This window comes from Dryobates pubescens, chromosome 22, assembly GCF_014839835.1.
Source record: "Dryobates pubescens isolate bDryPub1 chromosome 22, bDryPub1.pri, whole genome shotgun sequence".
Taxonomy (NCBI): domain Eukaryota; kingdom Metazoa; phylum Chordata; class Aves; order Piciformes; family Picidae; genus Dryobates; species Dryobates pubescens.
This window is the reverse complement of record NC_071633.1, coordinates 19,045,246-19,062,834: the sequence shown is the minus strand read 5'-3', so window position 1 is coordinate 19,062,834 and position 17,589 is coordinate 19,045,246. Positions and strand designations below refer to the sequence as shown.

Here is a 17,589-nt window from a genome sequence, read left to right as displayed (position 1 = left end):
GCAACCTCTGCTCTATCAGGCACTTAATGATTGACTGCTTGCTGCTTGCCTCTATCCAAGAGGGAGGCATCCACAGCCTCCCTGGGCAACCTGTTCCAGTGTCTCCCCACCCTCACCGTCAAGAATTTCTTCCTCATCTCCAGTCTCAATCTGCCCTCTCCCGGCTCAAAGCCATTGCCTCTTCCCTCATCCTTTCACTCCATGCCTTTGTGGAAAGTCCCTCCCCAGCTCTCCTGTAGCCCACTTCAGGTACTGGAAGGCTGTTCTAAGGTCTCCCTGGAGGCTTCTCCTCTCCAGACTGAACAGCCCCAACCCTCTCTCAATCTGTCTTCATAGGAGGGGTGCTCCAGCCCTCTAATCATCCTTCTGGCCCTTGTGCCAGCTTACATGGGGAATATTTTATAGCATCATTCCATCAAGACTTTTCTGGGTAAGTGTTTTTCTATTCAGTTGGCATATCTTGATTAGCCTGGGATCATTTCCATGGCTGGAATCTCCAAAGTGTGCTGTCAGAAAATTATAGATGGTAATGAATTCACTTAATCAAGTCCTGTAGGAGTACAATCAACATGAAATCCAGTCAGGTAGAAAGAAATCTGGTTAAAGTATTTCTGCTTCTCCAACAGCCTCAGTTTAGGCCTTGCATTGCCTGAGGGTGAATTAGGGATCTGTATTACCAGGGAGGAATTACACTTGCAGAGAAATCACTGGAAGTGGTGAGAGCAAAGCCAGAAGCTTTGGTGCTGCCGACGTTCAGCAGCCTGTGTTGCACAGGTTGGACTCTGTGGTTGATGGCAGTTCAGAAGGTGATGTCCTCTTGAGAAGCCCAAGGAAGGACTGATCCTGCCATTGGTGGTGGGTTTGACAGCCAGTGTGTATGGCTGACAAGGCTTTATCCACAGCTGTGCCTTCTGCAGCATGTAAAGGTGTGGGGCCATAGTCACTGCAGAGGTCTGCTTGCTTGTACACAAGCTTGCAGGGGGCTTTGGGGCTGCAGGGCTAAGCCATAGCTGTAGGTTAATCTTTGGGTTTTGTCTCAACCCTTACAGCTCTGGTTAAAGACAAAATACAGGTTACAAGTGCTGCATTTTGCTGTTGGCATCAGTCAGACCAAGCTGTCTAGCCTGCAGGGTTGCCAGCTTAGTCCTTACCTTGCCCTTCCTTCTTTGTACAGTCAAGTAAATGGTTTGGTCATGACTTCCTTACATGCATCAGCTCAAGGGCAGAGTGACCTTATCTCTTCTCTAACCTGGAGGAGGCAGTGGAGTGTGCTTTGGTCAAGTTGTCAGATGACACCAAACCTGGAGATCAGAGCTGCCACCCCTGGAGGAATGGGCTGGCAGGAGCTGTGTGACATGCAAGGAGGACAAGTACTGAGTGCTGCACACGTGGGGGCAGAGCCCTGCAGCAGTGCAGGTGGGGACTGGCTGAGAAGTGTGCCAGTGCCAACTGCATGAGGCTCAACAAGTCATGGTGCAAGGTCCTGCATCTGGGTTGAGCCAACCCCAGGCACAAATCCAGGCTTGGGTGCAGAGTTGCTGGGGAGAAAGAGGCTTGGGGGTGTTGGGTGCTGAGATGCTCTCCGGGAGCCAGCAGCGCCCTCCTGCAGCCCAGCAGGCAGCTGTGTGCTTGCCTGCAGCCAGAGCAGTGTGGGCAGCAGGACAAGGGAGGGGATTCTGCCCCTTGTCTCTGCTCTGCTGAGACCTCTCCTCCAATCCTGCCTCCAGTTCTGGTGTCCCCAGCATGAGAAGGACACAGAGCTGCTGGAGTGAGTGCAGAGGAGGCCACAAAGATGATCCAAGGGCTGGAGCAGCTCTGCTGTGAGGACAGGCTGAGACATCTTTTATTTCTTGAGCTGTTTACTGAAGCTAATAATGAAATGTTGGTAGTCAGGGAGGAAATCTGGTTCCTTCCATCATTTTTATCATGTCTTGATTGCCCAAACCTTGGCTAGCTATAATTCGGTGAAAATGAGTTGCTTATCATCACAGTGAGTTGAATCAAAACCTGAAAGGTCAGGAGAATGATGCATTTCTCGGGTCTGCTGCAGAGTCACTGTGCTGCCTGGGTCATCTTGGCTGATCACTTAACCTTTCTGAGCCTGCAGATGTTTTTCTCCAGGCTGCTGTCACCATCATCATGCACAGGCACAGTCCTAGCAAATGACCTCGGCTGCACCAGGAGTGTTTGCTGGCACAGGCTGGAGGGAGAGCTGTAGCTTACCTTGGGCTGTAAAATAAGCAGGCAAGATGCAGATAAGGTTCAGCAGAGGTCCTCTCAAATTTTCCTCTGAAAAACATTGAGGTGATGTTTGTGCAGTTAGGCTAAGGGCAGGCTGGAGCCCATCTGTCACTGGGAAGCAGGGAAGTGTGCTGCAGACAGACACAGATGGGCACAGAGAGGGTGAGGACACTGCACTGGGGGCTGGCTAAACCAAGGGCTGGTCACCTGTCCTAGTTGTGCAGTGTGCACATCTTTTCTGGGTCACCATTTGGTTGTTGCTTCCCTCGTGGTTAAGAAATGAAGCATCTGAAGTCATTCCTTCTGCCTTTCTGCCCTCCTCTTTCCATAAGTTGGCTGAATGGTCCTGAGTCCAGGGCTTGCTCCTGCTCAGCTGTTTGGAAATCAGAGCAGCACCTGCACTAGGTGTTTACTCACCTGCTGTATTGCCTCCTGTGTACACCACTATGCTCACTGGCATGAGAAGTAATGGTCACAGCACTGCACAGCTGCTCCTGGGCTGAGATTTCTGAACCCTCGTGTTAATAATAATTCAAATTAAACCTAAATACCAAAGAAGTTGAGCACTGAAGTTGGTCTCTGCATTCAGCAGCTTGCAACCTGCTTCTCTTAAGCACTGAGACCATGCCAGGGTTTTCTCTTTTCTTAGGGTGATTTTCCTGAATGCAATAGGTTTAACCTTTTTCTGCATCTGCTTCCCTGCCTGTCTCCCAGCCTTGCTCACTCAGTACAATGAGCTGCTTGTCTCCTGCCTTCTTTTTAGCTGTCCTGCCCCCAAGTCTCACTTTGCATCTGTCTGATTGATTCAGCCTTTCCGTGAGGCTACCATGACCAGCTGGACAGTTTACAAGGGAAATAAATCCCAGGTAGAACAGACAGAGGACAAAGGAGAATTTTAGCATCTGAAGCTGCCTGTAAACTGAGGAAGCTCTCAGGAAGCCTCCCTGGATTTGCAGAAACAAGCTGCAGGTGTAGATCTTGTAAGTGCTCAGAGTGCTCCTGGTGAAGTGCAGTAGTTTCAAAACCAAACCAAACCAAACAAAGGGGAAAAAAACAACCCAAAGAAAACCCCCCAAACAACCCAAAGTTGTCCATTCTCATAGTCTGGTCTCGAGAGCCACTCACTCATGCAGTGTTGGCATTTAAGACTGAATGCCAGAAGTTAATGGAGCTTAGCCTCTTCGTGGCCAGGCTGTGCTGTGCAAATATACCTGAGCAAAGAAGAAGCTGCCTCAGACAAGCAGCAGATTCAACAGTTGCTCACTTTTCTTCTTAAAAAAACCCAACCAAAACACCCCAGAAGTCACTTTTGAGCCCTTTTGCCAAACAACTTGTCACCTGAGGAGAACACCTAGCAAAGAAACTGAGCGCTGCATAAATCTGCTCTTAAACAGGGCAGGAAGAAGGAATGTGCTGCCCAGGGGGGTGGTGCAGTCACCACCACTAGAAGTGCTTAAAAGGAGCCTGGATGAGGCACTTGGTGCCATGGTTTAGTTGATGAGATGGTGCTGAGTGATAGGTTGGACTGGGTGATCTCAAAGGTCTTTTCCAGCCTGGTTAATTCTGTGTTCTGTGAGCCTGGTGGCACTGGGATGGACTGCCCAGGGAGGTGGGGGAGTCACCATCACTGGAGGTCTTCAAGAAAAGCTTGGATGTAGCACTTGGTGGCATGGGTTAGCTGATGTCATGGTGTTAGCTCATAGGCTGGACCTCAGAGGTCTTTCCCAGCCTCAATAATTCTGTGATTCCTTCTGTGTGACCACTGATTGTCAGTGCTGCCTTCAAGTCAGTGTTTCAGGTTGGAAGTGGGAGATGGCAGGCTGAGAAACAGCAGCTTGAGAGAAAAGTAAAGGAGGACTCTTGCTTGGGATGCTGGTGTGTTGTTACTTACACCTCAGCACACATCTGCTAAAATATTCATTTGGGTGGCTCAGTTATTTAACAGAGAGATCAAAAATGCATTACCAGGCAGTGTAACCAAAGTGAATTTAAGTGAAGGACTGGTGTGTGGGGAATAAAGCCATATTTAGGAGGGTTATGAACAGCACAATCATGTAAGAGAAATTTGTTTAGGTGATTACCATGGGGGGAGGACTTCTCTGCATAACTTGCAAGGGGTTTGGTTTTCCAGCATTTTCTGCCCCAGAGGGGAAGTGCTGTAGAGAAGTCTCAAGAGTCAGTTGCCCCATTTTGCAGAGGCAGACCAAGGGAACTGCAGAGCAACAGATCAACTTTCTTCCAGCCTTCACACATGTTGTCTTCATCATTTTTCAGTCTCCAACACCACAGCCATATTTCTGAACAACATCAGACCAGGAGGTGTTCCCTGGTGCCAGGATAAAGCTGGCACTGGACTCAGTGCTGGAGATGACCCCCCCAGGACTGCAGCTTGACCAGCACAGCTTCACATCGACACCAAGGCTGCCTCCTTATCTGGTGGGCCTGGGAGAGCAGGGGGAACACTTTGTCTCCCCTGAGGTTCTGCTGGGAGCCTCTTAGCACTCCTCCTGCACGGTCTGGTCTGCCTCTGTGGATGTATTCCTGCAGGGCTTGCATTTCCTGGGTGAATTGGACACAGTGGGTTTCAGTAAGCTGTCCTGTTTGGAGTTATTTTGGTAGTGGTAATCAGCAGATTTTCATCAGAGTTAATCAGAGGGCTGTGTTTGGGTAGACTTCTTTCCTGTCACTTAGGCAGCGGTGCCTGGGATGCATTTCACACTGCCAAGCATTTATGCTGCCTTTGGAAAACGTGGCTCTGCCCTGCTCATGCCCTGGCTGTTCACTTCTGGCCCTCTGCCAGCTGGCCTCTGCTGCTTAGCCAAACATTTGCATAGTGATGCAGTTCAGAGACCTGATGGATGCTGAAGCTTACCTCCCAAACTGAAGAAGCTGGCGTCTGACCTGGGCTCTAATGCTTTGTTCTGCTCCTCTGTCTCTGCTAGTGCAGAGATTGAAGCAGTCTGGGTGCAAGAATGGAGTGGTGTGGGGTGCAAGGGTGGGATTGCTTCTTTAAGAGGCAGCTTTAAAGTAGTGCCAAGAGGAGACTGAACCCATCAAATAGCAGATTGCCCAATGGAGTTGGGCTTCACTATGTATTTTCTTCTACAGAACCCTTGCTGCAGAGCTGTGGGGAGGTGTGAAATGCATGGTGTGGGGTGCTTGCTTCCTCCATCTCAGGTCTCTCTGAAATGCATTTCTGGTTTACTATCAATATGATTGCAGAAAGGCAGTGCTTGATCTTCTCCAGCATCTTCCTTTGGTAACCAGGTGAGCTGCTCCTTCAGCTGGTCTATTTAATCCTGAAGAGAGCTGCAGAATCCAAATGTGAGGAGCTCTGGCAGGTTTCACAGCTGTCAATCCCTTTCTTGAGTAGTTTTCCCCCAGAGTTAATTACCAAATGCCTCTTTCTAGCAGCTGCTGTTGCTCTTAACAGCAAACTTTTCTCCCAGTCTGGTTAATGGCATTACTCAACCCATAACAATGCTGACTCTGTTTCTGAGCTGTTCTCACAGGTACATTCTGAACTTGTCTGACAATAGCAGTCTAGAGGAGCTCTCCCTGCAGCCAACAGGACTGCTATTGTGCAGCTTAATGTTTATATAAAAACAGTGTTCTTATCAGGGCCAGGAGCTGGTGACCCTTGCATATGAAACCTTGCTCTGAGATCTGGCCGTGCTGGCCTTGGAGAGGACTTCTGATGTGTGAGCCTCAGCTGTATTTCAGAGAGAGGACTGATAAATGTTGTGACCAGTGCAAAGTGGCCACTCAGGTGAGACCATATCCTGTGATATGATGTGGAGAACAGCTCTGAAGTCTTGCAGCCCTTCCATTTCCAGTGGTCATTCTCCATTCCTGACAGATGGATCTAAATGGCTGCATTGGTTCCCCATACATTTCCTTTCCTAAGCAGCAAGGCAGAGGGCAAGCAGTGTTAGCTTCCAGCCTTTCTGTTCCCAGCCTCTGCTTGCACTTGGCTGGGTAAATATCAGAAAGATTACAGTGTGCTGGAAAGGAAAGGACAGAAGAGAATCTGAAAAGACTTCCAACAGGAGTTGGGGGGAAAAAATGCAGCGCTTGTAGAGCAGCTTCACCTCAGGTTCATCTCCCCAGTGGGCAGCACAGCTTAGTTGCTTGTTAATTTGCATTTTATGCTTATCAACCTTTTTCCTCTTTATCCATAAGGAAAACATTTTTGTGATATTTCAAATACAAACATAATTAAATGTTAACAGAGAGGCACTGCTGCTGTCTTGTTATGTAGATTAGATCAAGTCCTGGGAGCAGAGAAAGTGGATTCCTTCTTGTCCTTACATGTGGGGGTAGCATTCAGAGGCTGCTGGGAAGCAAACCCTGGATCTCCTTCCTGCTGGGGGCTGCTGCCTTGTCTGATTTGCTGTGTGGCCAAAACTCATCTCCTTGTTTGCTTTATGCTAATCAAACAAACGATGTCCCAGGTAAAAAGGCAAGGCCTCAACAGATGCTCTGCTCCCCTTACAGAACAAGGAGTTACCTTTGGCCAAGAGCTGGCTGAAACTAATTCCATTCTCCTTGTGCTGGTTGGGCTTTTGGTCTTGTTTAGCTTGAACAACTTCATTTTCATTTCAGCTCTGCAGGAAACACCCCTCAAAGTCTGTAGAGGACACTGGGCACCCCCTGTCTTCAGCAGCACACTGGGTGGGATTTAGGGGCACAGATCTCAGACTCTCTGAGACCTGCAACTCTGGGGCTGTACCTCACCACAGTGCCCTGCAGCTGGAGGTTTCCAGGTCACAGCACTGCACTGCTCTAGGGAGGACACTGAAACTTTAGAGGTTTTGTTCCAAAGCCCCAAGAAACCAAGTTTTGATATGCAGAAACCCTCCCTGGTGGCAGTGAGCATCTCCACTTAACTAGTGGTGGCATCTTCCATTGCCACACAAGAGCCAACCAACCAAATTGCCCTAAGGTGTTTGTAGACTTAGGGAGATGTCTTTGAGCTCTGCTCCCTGGCCCACACCAGGACCTCTGTGGATTTAGTTTCTGCAGTGCTTGGGGCTGGCTTGTTTAAAAAGAGGCATTTAAATGATCTGCTCCTCCATGGTGCTGGTGGGACAGAAGTTCTCTTCTTTTTGCCCCACGCTTTCAGCAGCTTTTCCATAGCTCCTTGTGCCTTTTTAACCAGCAAATTGGTGCTTGGTGCCTTGTTGGTGCATCTCCAAGGAGCTCCTTCTCCCCCTGAGTGCTTGATATCCAGGGGCTGGTTCTTCAGCTGGTGATTGCCATTTGCTAGTCCACGATGGGATATTGCTGGGTAGTTTTTGCAGGAAAATGCATTTGCCAAAAGACTGGGAAAGGGTTCCCCTCCCCCCCCCATTCAGCTCTGTCTGTGTGCTGCATAATTGCAGTTTTTGTATGCTGAGTAATTGCAGTTTGCTGTGCTCTGTGGAATCCATCGCTCTGGAATAGATCCTGCTCTCAAAAGGCTTTAGGGAGAGACAAACCCTCTGATGGTCCCAACATCTTTTTCTTCTCCCTGACTGGACTGCACCCTCAAATACTCTGTACTGACCTACTGTGTTTTGGCTTTCTGTGATTCAGCACTGGGAGATAAATAAGGAAGGCATCCTAATGTTTATGCTTTTTATTGGCTTAAGGTGCTTTGGAGAGCAGCATTAATTTACAGTTCAGTGAAGCAGTAAGAAAATGAAATGCTCCCTCCAGAGTTCCCTTTTGCACACAGAGCCTTGCATTAAGCTGCTGTGAAGTGGCATGATTGCAGACTGTTGAATGTGCTGGGTCTGTCTTCATTAGTGATTAGAGCTGAGGGTAATAGCACTGGAATGGTCCTGCAGCAGAAAGGACAAGGAGGCTTGAGGAGGTGGGGGGGTGATGTGCTTTGGAAACGCCTATGGCCCCAAGCTTTAGGTCTGTCTTCTGCTGCCAGCTCTGGCCCCGATGTAAGGTCACCTCAAAATACTCAGTGAGGAGGGTGACCTTTTTATACCTGCTTTGTGGAAGCAACTGGACAGTGAAGAGGAACTGAATAATCTGGTCATGATATTTGGTTGGCTCAAATGACATCCTGAGACCCAGTGGTACTGAATGTGCTCTTGGTGCCTGCTCTTCCTTGGCTGGATTTACTTTGAGGGGTCCAAGTGTAAGACCATTCCAGAAGACACAAATTGGGATGGCTCAGTGCAGTCCCCTGGTGTGTGAGTGGCCTTGGTGAGGTCAGTTCACCTTTCTGGGCTTTACTTCTGCTTTCTTGTCATCTTATCATGTGGAACAGTGGAATTGGTTGGGGGTTAATTGTTGTGGTGTTGTTTTTCTTTCCTTTCAGCTGAGGGGGTTTTTAATTACAAAGAAGAGAAGCTGTCCTGGAAGGTTTCTTAGGGAAATATGAAAAATAAATTGATGTTTTTCTGGCCCCTTCAGGCTGCTGAAGCAGATGGTTCCCATGCACAGTCTGGAGTGGGCTTTTCAGCTTTTCTTCCACTAGAGTTTTTTTCACCCTCATTTCCCCATAGAATAATGGTTCTCATTTCCTTTGGGGGACTGAGAGAAGGTCTTTGGCTGCTGTAGTTGGAAGAACCCAGAGGGAAAATATTTTGCTGTTCTTATTGTGAGTCATCTGAATACAAATTCCATAGCTTTGGGGAAAACCTGACTTTGATTTTCCCCTGATCTATAGCACAGGTTAAAAGCTGTGTGGAATCTGCGTGTGAGTGTGTCAGACAGATTGGGTAGTGACTGATATCAAAGGATGTTTTGTGAGCCATACACCACAAAGCAGCATCTGCATCTGTCTGGCATGCTGCAGGATTTCCTTTTCTGGTTGATTCTGCTATTAGAAGTTGCTGTCTTTCATTGAAGCCTTACCTGCAGAGCATCCTGGGGCACAGGCTGAGGTTAATTTAGCACCCAGGTTAATTTCCTCCAATGCTTTTTTGCACTGGGAGAAGCAGGCTTCAAAGCCAGATCTAGGTACAGTTTACAACAGTGCCATTTAGCAAGGACCCTGATGTTCTGCTGGGTTTTTCTGGATCCTTTGGGAAGCTGAGTTGCCTGGGAAGAAAATTCCTCTCCCCTTTTGTTGCTCTTTTTGCCTTCTTTTGTCCTCCTTCCTCTTCTGTAGCCAAACTTACTTCCATTGCACTCTGCCTACCCAGTGTAGATTACAGAAGGAAATAAAAGGAGGACAAAACACAAGATTTGGTGGTTGAATGCATGTTACCTCCAAGGGGACAAAACCTGCAGCTCCATCTAAGGTTGCAACCAGAACTCAGCCTCTCCTCTTTCTCGTTTGTGTTGGCAGGACACAATCCGTGGCCATGCCTCGTAGCCCGACGTCAAGCGAGGATGAAATGGCACAAAGCTTTTCTGACTACTCTGTTGAGTCTGAATCAGACAGCTCCAAAGAGGAAACCATTTATGACACAATCAGAGCAACTGCAGAGAAGCCAAGCAGCAGGATGGAGGACAGCCAGAGCAACACGTTGGTGATTCGGGTCATCATACCTGACCTGCAGCAAACGGTGAGGCACTGCTGCACGGCAGCTTGCAGCGCTGCCTTTGCTGCCTGGAGCCTGCACTGCAGCTCTTCTGGTTTCTTACCATCTTTTGACATATTGCAAGCAAAATCTATGTCATGTTTTCTTTCAATCTCTGCATTCTGTACCCTGGTGGTATATCTGACTGCCTAAAGGCACTGTCCCATCCCACAGTCCTGTCCCATTCCTATCCCACCCCACAGTCTCATCCCAGAGAGTCTATTTCCTGTATTAACTGGATGAAAGCTGTGATCCTAAAGCAAACTACCTGCCTGAGCTGCAATCAGAGGCCTTTGGGCAGAAGAGAATTAGGAGTCTGGAGTCTCAGCAGCAGCAGAAGTTTGAAGCCCCAGATCAGGCTGTGTTTAGCAAAGCCTCACACACATGCTAGAGAGGACAGTGGAGCTGTGCTCCTCTTTGCATCAGGCAGTTGTGGCTGACACCAGACTGGAATCTCCTTGTCAAGTTTTCTCTCTCTGTTTATTGTTGTGCTCTCCAATTGAAAAATAAAGCTCTCTTGTTAGGCAGCTTGTGATGTTTAGAGCATGAAAACGAGGCAAGAGAAGCACAAATAAATCCTTCTTTCCTCCTTTGCCTCTGTGCCTTCCCTGCACCATTGCTGTTTCTCAAACTTCCACCCAGAGGAATCAGCACTCAGGTGGGAGGAAGAGCCAAGTGTGGCACCAGCCTGGCCTGCAGTGTTACAGTGACATCAAACTGCTGCTTTGCTCTCTGTCACCTCCTCACCACTCACACCAGGAACAGAGCAGAGAGGATAAAATGGACCTTGGCTGCTCTACCTGGAGGAGCTGTTTGTAAGCCAGCTTCTGGATTTATGGCTGTCTCATGTCCTCACATCCAGGGAATGAAAACAGACTTTCCAAGAGCTGACTTGATCTCTCACCTCTTACAGAGAGAACTGAGCAGACCTTTCACTTGTTAAAAAGTGTCTGACTGAGGAAACGAGAATGAAAGCTTTCATTTTAACTACAACCCCCCTGAAGAGTTCTGTAGGTAGAAATCTGCTGTCCAAATTCCTCACCCTTTCCCACAGGGAGCTCCTAATGTTTTGTTGCTTTTCTGGTTGGTTGGACATGCAGAGTTCAGTGCCTGGTGTGCTAGGGACACAAAGCTGCAAAGGTTTGCTGCTGTTTGTTTGTCAGCAGACAAATCCTTCCACGGGGTTAAGTCTTGTGCTGGAGAAGGGCTGAGGAGTTTCTGACTCTTATCTAGAGCTACAACTTGTCCAAGTTTGTCATTAATTATCTAGATTACCCTGGGCCTCCTTGAATGCTTCTGTCAGGATCTTCAGCTGATGGTAGGCATCAGACTTTTTTAATCTCAGAGATGATTATAAAAGCAGATTCTTTTTATGCATGTGTGCTACATAAATCACTCTGTGCTGACATTGAAGATCTACATCATCCTGCCCTGCCACTGAAGATCTATCTCAGATGCAATTACTCCTTTCTTTTTAATTAAGTTCATTTTTGGAATGACAGGGAAGGGCTGTCTGCAGGCTGACAGGGAGGAGCTGTTTTGACAGCATGGCCTCAGGTGTGGCTGTTGAGCTCTTTTCTGTAATGCCCAATCTGCACAGGGCTGCAGGGATTCTCATGGGGAGCATCCTCTCCTAAATTCTTGTACTTAAAAGACCACAGAATCACAGAAACATTCAGGTTGGAACAGACCCTCAGGGTCACCAAGTCCAACTAAGAACCCTACTCTACAAGGCTCACCTCTAAACCATATCCCCAAGCACCACATCCAAACCACCTCTAAACACATCCAGGGTTGGTGACCGCAGCACCTCCCTGGGCAGCACATTCCAATCCCTGACCACTCTTGCTGAGGAAAAAACTTTTCCTCATGTCCAGTCTAAGCCTGCCCAGTGGCAGCTTGAGGCTGTTCCCTCTTGTTCCATCACTAATTACCTGGGAGAAGAGACCAGCAGCAGCCTCTACAACCTCCTTTCAGGTAGTTGTAGACAGCCAGGAGGTCTTCCCTCAGCCTCCTCTCTTTCACACTAACCATCCCCAGCTCCTTCAGTTGCTCTTCCTCAGATTTATTCTCCAGGCCCTTCACAGCTTCCTTGCCCTCCTCTGCCCTGGCTCCAGCACCTCCACATCTCTCTTGGACTGATGTGCCCAAAGCTGGACACAATACTTAATGTGTGGCCTCCCTAGAGCCAAGTCCCAGGGGACAATCCCCTCCCTGCTCCTGCTGGACACAGCATTGCTGATCCCAGCCAGGATGCTTTGGCTTTCTTGGCCACCTGGGCACACTGCTGGCTCCTATTCATGTGCCTCTCCATTAGAAACCCCAAGTCCCTTTCTACCAGGTAGCTTTCCAGCCACACTTCCCCAGGCTTGTAGTGATGCTTGGGGTTGTTGTGACCCAAGGGCAGAACCTGGCACTTAGCCTCATCAAAGCTCATCCTCAATCTGTCCAAGGCCCTCTGCAGAGCTTCCCAACCCTCCTGCAGATCATCACTGGCACCTCACTTGGTGTCATATCTTTCAGATGAGAATTTCTGCTGGAATCACAGCACTGCTCCACTAGTTGCTATGGTGTGAGATGAAGCTCTGTGAGGAGGCAGTGGTGTGGGACCCGAGCTGGACAGGAAGAGCTCAGAGGGCAGAGCAGAGCTGAGGCAGCCGCGAGCCGCACGTGGGGTGGTTATTAAATCTTGGCTGAAGCAGTCATCTCCTTGGGTCTTTCATTTTGGTATTGATTGAAATACTGAAATCCACTCTTGTACTTTTAAATTTAAAAGGATTTTGCCTGCAGTGAAGTCCTCTGTCAAGACAGCTCTGCCTGGCCGTGGCTGGGGTTTTATTGATGACCCAACCAGTTTGCCGTCTCTTTGTGTTCGGTGCTCAGTGAATAGCTCCAGTAAAATGGAAAGCTTGGCTGTGCTCTGCTGCTGGAAACAGAGGGATGGGAGCCTCCTGAAGCCCCTCTCAGTTCATTGCTTCAGTTTTTAGCCCAATAGGAAGTTATTTATTGACACTAGTGAACCAATTTCATTATTATTATTTTTAAATTACTTTTGTGCAGGAAATGAAATAAACCAGAAGGGTCTCCAGCTTTGGGGTTTGTTTGTCCATTTTTATTGCTTTACTTCTGGCATTATGATGTTGGTTTTCCCCCCCCCCCCCCTTTTCAATAAACTCTTAATGAAAAGTAACTCAGTTGTTTTAATCAGCTCTGTGGCTGGTGACCTGTTTGTGATTTAATTTATCAGCCCACAAGCTCTTGTACAGAAAAGTGAAATCTGGCTTCAGGTTTGCAAAGAGGAAGACTGAGAGCTGGAATGTGGTGTAGCGGAGGTGGGAGAAGGTCATGCTTCATGAGCTGGGTTATAGCTGCAAGCCAAATGCAGCAGACAGGGAACTTTACAAGTGATCTCCCACTGTAGGAGCTCTGTCCTGCTGCCCTTTTATTCTCATCTGAAGCTTTAAAGACAATGCCAGCCTCAACAAGCTCACCCCAGGCTCTTAAGAAGGCTTTATTTAGAGCAGCTCCTGGTTTGTCTCCTTCTCAGCTCAGGTGCTACTCCAGTGTGCTGACACTGCTTGGTGGAGAGAGTAACTTCTGACTGCTGCTGTGCATTGTCTGTGTCCAGGGAAGTGTCTGCTTAGCACAGGGGTTGAAGAGTATTTAACTGAGTGGCCGAAGGACTTCCTGAGCTTAGCAAAACTGAGGGGAGACCTCATTGCTCTCTACAACTCCTTGAAAGGAGGTTGGAACCTTGGGGGTGGGGGATTGGTCTCTTCTCTATGAGGTGGTAGAATGAAATGGCCTCAAGTTGTGCCAGGGGAGTTTTTGTGAGTCCCTCCTCTCTTGTTTGTTTTATGTTGGACTTCCAGTGCAAAACATTGTTTGGTAAAAGAGCAGTTTCAGTCTGTCCATTTTTTCTGCTGCATTGCTCTTTATACTTTCCCTTTCCTTTCCTATTTTCAGTATTCATTGGCCCTTCAAGACAAACTATCACAGCTCACCTGGCCTTGAGATGCGACCAAAAGGGCTCAAAGACCGAGGCCCACCTTTGTCAACACAAAATGTCTTGGTTTCAGGCCTGTTTCTCCAGCTCTTTGCCATTAAAGTAGCTTTTTTTTCCAGCTGAACAATTTATCTCAGATAAGAAGTTATTGAAGATTAGAGGAAGTTTTGCAGCCCTCTGCCCTGCCTGCTTCCAGGGCTGCATTAAGTCACTTTCCTCACTGGCTGCACCCATCCAAGCCTGAGAAACTTTGCTAGGGAGCAGTTGCTTGGTTCTTGATTTAGCTTTTTGCATGGCTGCTCCTGATGAATTATAAATTGCTGCTGGGATATCAACACCTCTGAAAGTCAGCACATTTCTGTTTCACTCCTTGTATTTATTTTTCTCTTTTAAAATGCTTCCTCTTTACAGAAATGCATCAGGTTCAACCCAGAAGCTTCAGTGTGGGTTGCAAAGCAACGAATTCTGTGCACTTTGAACCAGAGTTTGAAAGATGTCCTGAATTATGGACTGTTCCAGCCTGCAAGCAATGGCAGGGATGGGAAGTTTCTGGATGAGGAACGACTTCTGAGGGAATACCCACAGCCAGTGAATAAAGGAGTTCCTTTCCTGGAGGTATTTGTAGATCTGATGTCTGAGATGGTTGTGTTCTGAGGCAATTTCTCAGCAAGCTGTATTGGAGGTTCCCACATGGACCTGGATTGCACTTGGGAAGCAGTCTTGAGTCTGGACTTGAACCTTTGCTCACAAAAGTGCTGGTGTTCACCTGCTGGGTGCAGCCTTGCTGGGTGTTATCCCCAAAAGGCTGTGAAGGATCAGCCTGTCTGGGAGATTTGGAGCTGTCCTCTGCTGAGGACTGCTGAGCTGTGTCTTACCCTGTGATGTCAAACAGAAATGTGAGGTTCTGGTTTAAGCTTTTGGGTCTCTTGATTTGGTTTGCAATAGCAGGGCAGGAGTTGCAGAGTAACCAGCCTTTCCTTTCTCCCAGACAGGATCTTTCTGTCTCAGTGAAGCCTTTTTACTTTTGTTCCCCACCTCCACACCCCCCCCCTTGTCTGGTTCCCCCTGTGGTCCCCTTTGGAGGGCACAGATGTCCTCTCTCTCTGTCCTGGGAAAGCAGAAAGGAAGGAGGGGGGCTGTATGTGTGAAGCCATCGCAACACAGAGCCTGGAATTTTCCCCCTCCCTGTTGCTCATGCAGAGGCTGTGCAGCTGGGGGATAGAGTGGGCAGAACTGTCAGGGCACTGGGCAAACATGGAGCAGAGCCAGATCCCACTGAAACACAGGGTAGCAGGAAACTGGGGCATGAAACTTGCATTTAATTAACTTGGTATTGCTTGTATGGTGGTGCATCAACCACTAATAATCTGCAGTTAATAGACTTTGCTCCACTATAGCACATATCCAAAGGGGAAAGAACTGGGGTCCAGAGATGGCTTCAAGTCCTTGGTTTTCCAGCAGCTCATTTTGGAGATTCAATCACTGATGCCCAGGGTATAGTCAGAAGCAGAGGAAACAATCACAGCCATAAGCAAGGTAAATAACCACAGCTGTAAGTGTAGGAAACAAGCACAGCCATAAACAAAGGAAACAATCAGCCACAAGCCAACAAAACAACCACTTCATTGCTTTCACTGTTTGCAAAGCTCTTCTCCCTGCAGCCCCAGGACTGGGTTTCAGGGGTTAAAGCTGCCCTGGTGGAAAGCTGATATCAAAGCCTCCTTCAGTGCAGCCTCCTTGTCCAACAGACCTGCTGCATTCCTTGCATTCTGGGTGCCAGGCTTAGATAATAGTGATTTACAACTGGGCAAAGCCCAGGAGTGCTTTGCCGCAGACCTTGCTGCTCTGGCCACAGGGGCAGCAAACCGATCAGGGTAAAGGGGGAGTGAGTTTCATCCGAAAAAGGAGGCAATGCTCTGAACCACCTGCACAGGACCAGTCCCATTAAACATCAGAAGGTCTTCTCCCCTGTGCAAATCCTGCCAGTGTAGGCTAAGGGATCTTTCAGGAATCCTTTTTCATTTTGTTTCAGTTTTGTTTCGTATTTCCCGTTTCAGGAACGGTGACACAAGGAGTCCTGTGGGGTTTGTTTAACACCTCAGCTCTTCCTGCCTGAGAGTGCAAAGGGAGGTGCACAGATACCCTTATGGAGAAGCTCTCTTTCACTCTAATTCTTGCTTATTTGTCTAGATTGCCCGGGGAGGTGGTGGAAGCCTCATCCCGGGAGGTTTTGAAGGCCAGGCTGGATGTGGCTCTGAGCAGCCTGATGTAGTGTGAGGTGTCCCTGGCCATGGCAGGGGGGTTGGAACTGTATGACCCTTGAGGTCCCTTCTAAGCCTAACAATTCTATGATTCTAGAGGCTGCTCTCATTTCCCAGCCACCTCCTCTGGTTTCAGTAGTTTCAGGCATTTTGCTTACCTGAACTCTCCATCTGTGCTGCCGCTGGGATGAGCAGAGTGCTGAGCACTGGTGAATGTTCACAGGCAAATGCTCAGCCTTTGAATGGTGCCTGAATCGACCCCACAGTGGGGGGCATGCTGTGGGTTTCAGCAAAAGAGGGCATTTGAAATGTAATGTTTCTTTCCCCCCTCAGTTTCGCTACAAGAAGAGAGTGTACAAACAGCTCAACCTGGATGAGAAGCAGCTGGCCAAGCTCCACACCAAGGTATGCCCCAGTTGCTGGAGGGCTCAGTGGCTGCTGGCTGAGCAGATCAATGTGCTCCAGAAACTGGAAATGAAGAGGAGCTCATTCCCCCTTAGGGCAGCTCTTGAACAGCAAACAGGACTAACTGGGATGTGTGAATTGCGGTTTGGGAATGTCTTCCTTAGGGCTCTGCTGGTGGCTTTAAATGAACCTTAATTACTGCGTCTTTACACTCCTTTGCAGGCCAAAATAATCATCATGATCAGCACAGGCTGAGACACCTTAGCCTGGAGAAGAGCAGCCCCAGGGGGGATCTTCTCAGTGCTCAGCACAAGCTAAAGGGTGGGGGGCAAGAGGATGAGGAGCACAGACTCTTGTCAGTGCTGCCCAGTGACAGGACCAGGGACCGTGGGCACAAACTGGAACTCAGGAGGTTCCATCTGAACAGGAGAAAATTTTGTTCTGAGGGTGCTGGAGGCCTGGAGCAGGCTGCCCAGAGAGGCTGTGGAGTTCTCTCTTCTCTGGAGAGCTTCCAACCCCTCCTGGCCATTGCTGTCCTGGGCAAGTTGCAGTGGGTGCCCTGCCCTGGATGACCTCCAGAGTTATCTTCCAACCCCCACCATTCTGTGAGGGTTGGCTGTAATAGGCCACCCTAACTGCTTAATGAATGAATCTTCCACTCATGTTTTCCCCTCACAACTGCAAACCTAGGCTCTTCTGACCTTATCTGACTTCTGAACATTATAAATTGTGGGATTTATGCTCTCAGCATCGAGTCAGCTTCCCCAGGAATGTGCCTTAGCTCCTGGGCAGTGATGTTAATGGCTGCTGACAGCAAGTGACAGAACACTGCACTTGGAGTCAAACCTTTCCTTGCAGACTCAGGGGGTGATTCATTTGCCACTCTCTGTTTCAGGCTAACTTGAGGAAGTTTATGGATCACGTTCACCACCTCTCAGTGGAGAAAGTCACAAAGATGTTGGACCGAGGACTGGACCCAAACTACCATGACCTGGAAAGTGGAGGTCAGGACAGTAGAACTAGCAGTGTAAAGCAGTACCTTGGGTTTGTTCCACCTGAACTGATGTCAGACAATCTTTCTGCTGCCTTCACAACTCCAGGCCGATGGAATCGGCATGGGTTTGTTGTCCAAAGGGAAAAAAAAACC

The 17,589-nt window shown here is 48.5% G+C and overlaps 1 protein-coding gene across 4 annotated transcripts in view; it reads left to right on the top strand.

The window, feature by feature from the left end:
• SHANK2 (SH3 and multiple ankyrin repeat domains 2) overlaps nucleotides 1–17,589 on the top strand; it is a 285,486-nt gene that overhangs the window by 15,877 nt on the left and 252,020 nt on the right. For all 4 annotated transcript variants that reach the window (XM_054171740.1, XM_054171739.1, XM_054171738.1 and 1 more), the window contains exons 3-6: nucleotides 9,536–9,755; nucleotides 14,188–14,391; nucleotides 16,371–16,442; nucleotides 17,338–17,446. In XM_054171740.1, coding sequence (XP_054027715.1) covers nucleotides 9,552–9,755; nucleotides 14,188–14,391; nucleotides 16,371–16,442; nucleotides 17,338–17,446 — 589 coding nt within the window. In that variant the 5' untranslated portion in view covers nucleotides 9,536–9,551. The remainder of the gene's footprint in view (nucleotides 1–9,535; nucleotides 9,756–14,187; nucleotides 14,392–16,370; nucleotides 16,443–17,337; nucleotides 17,447–17,589) is intronic.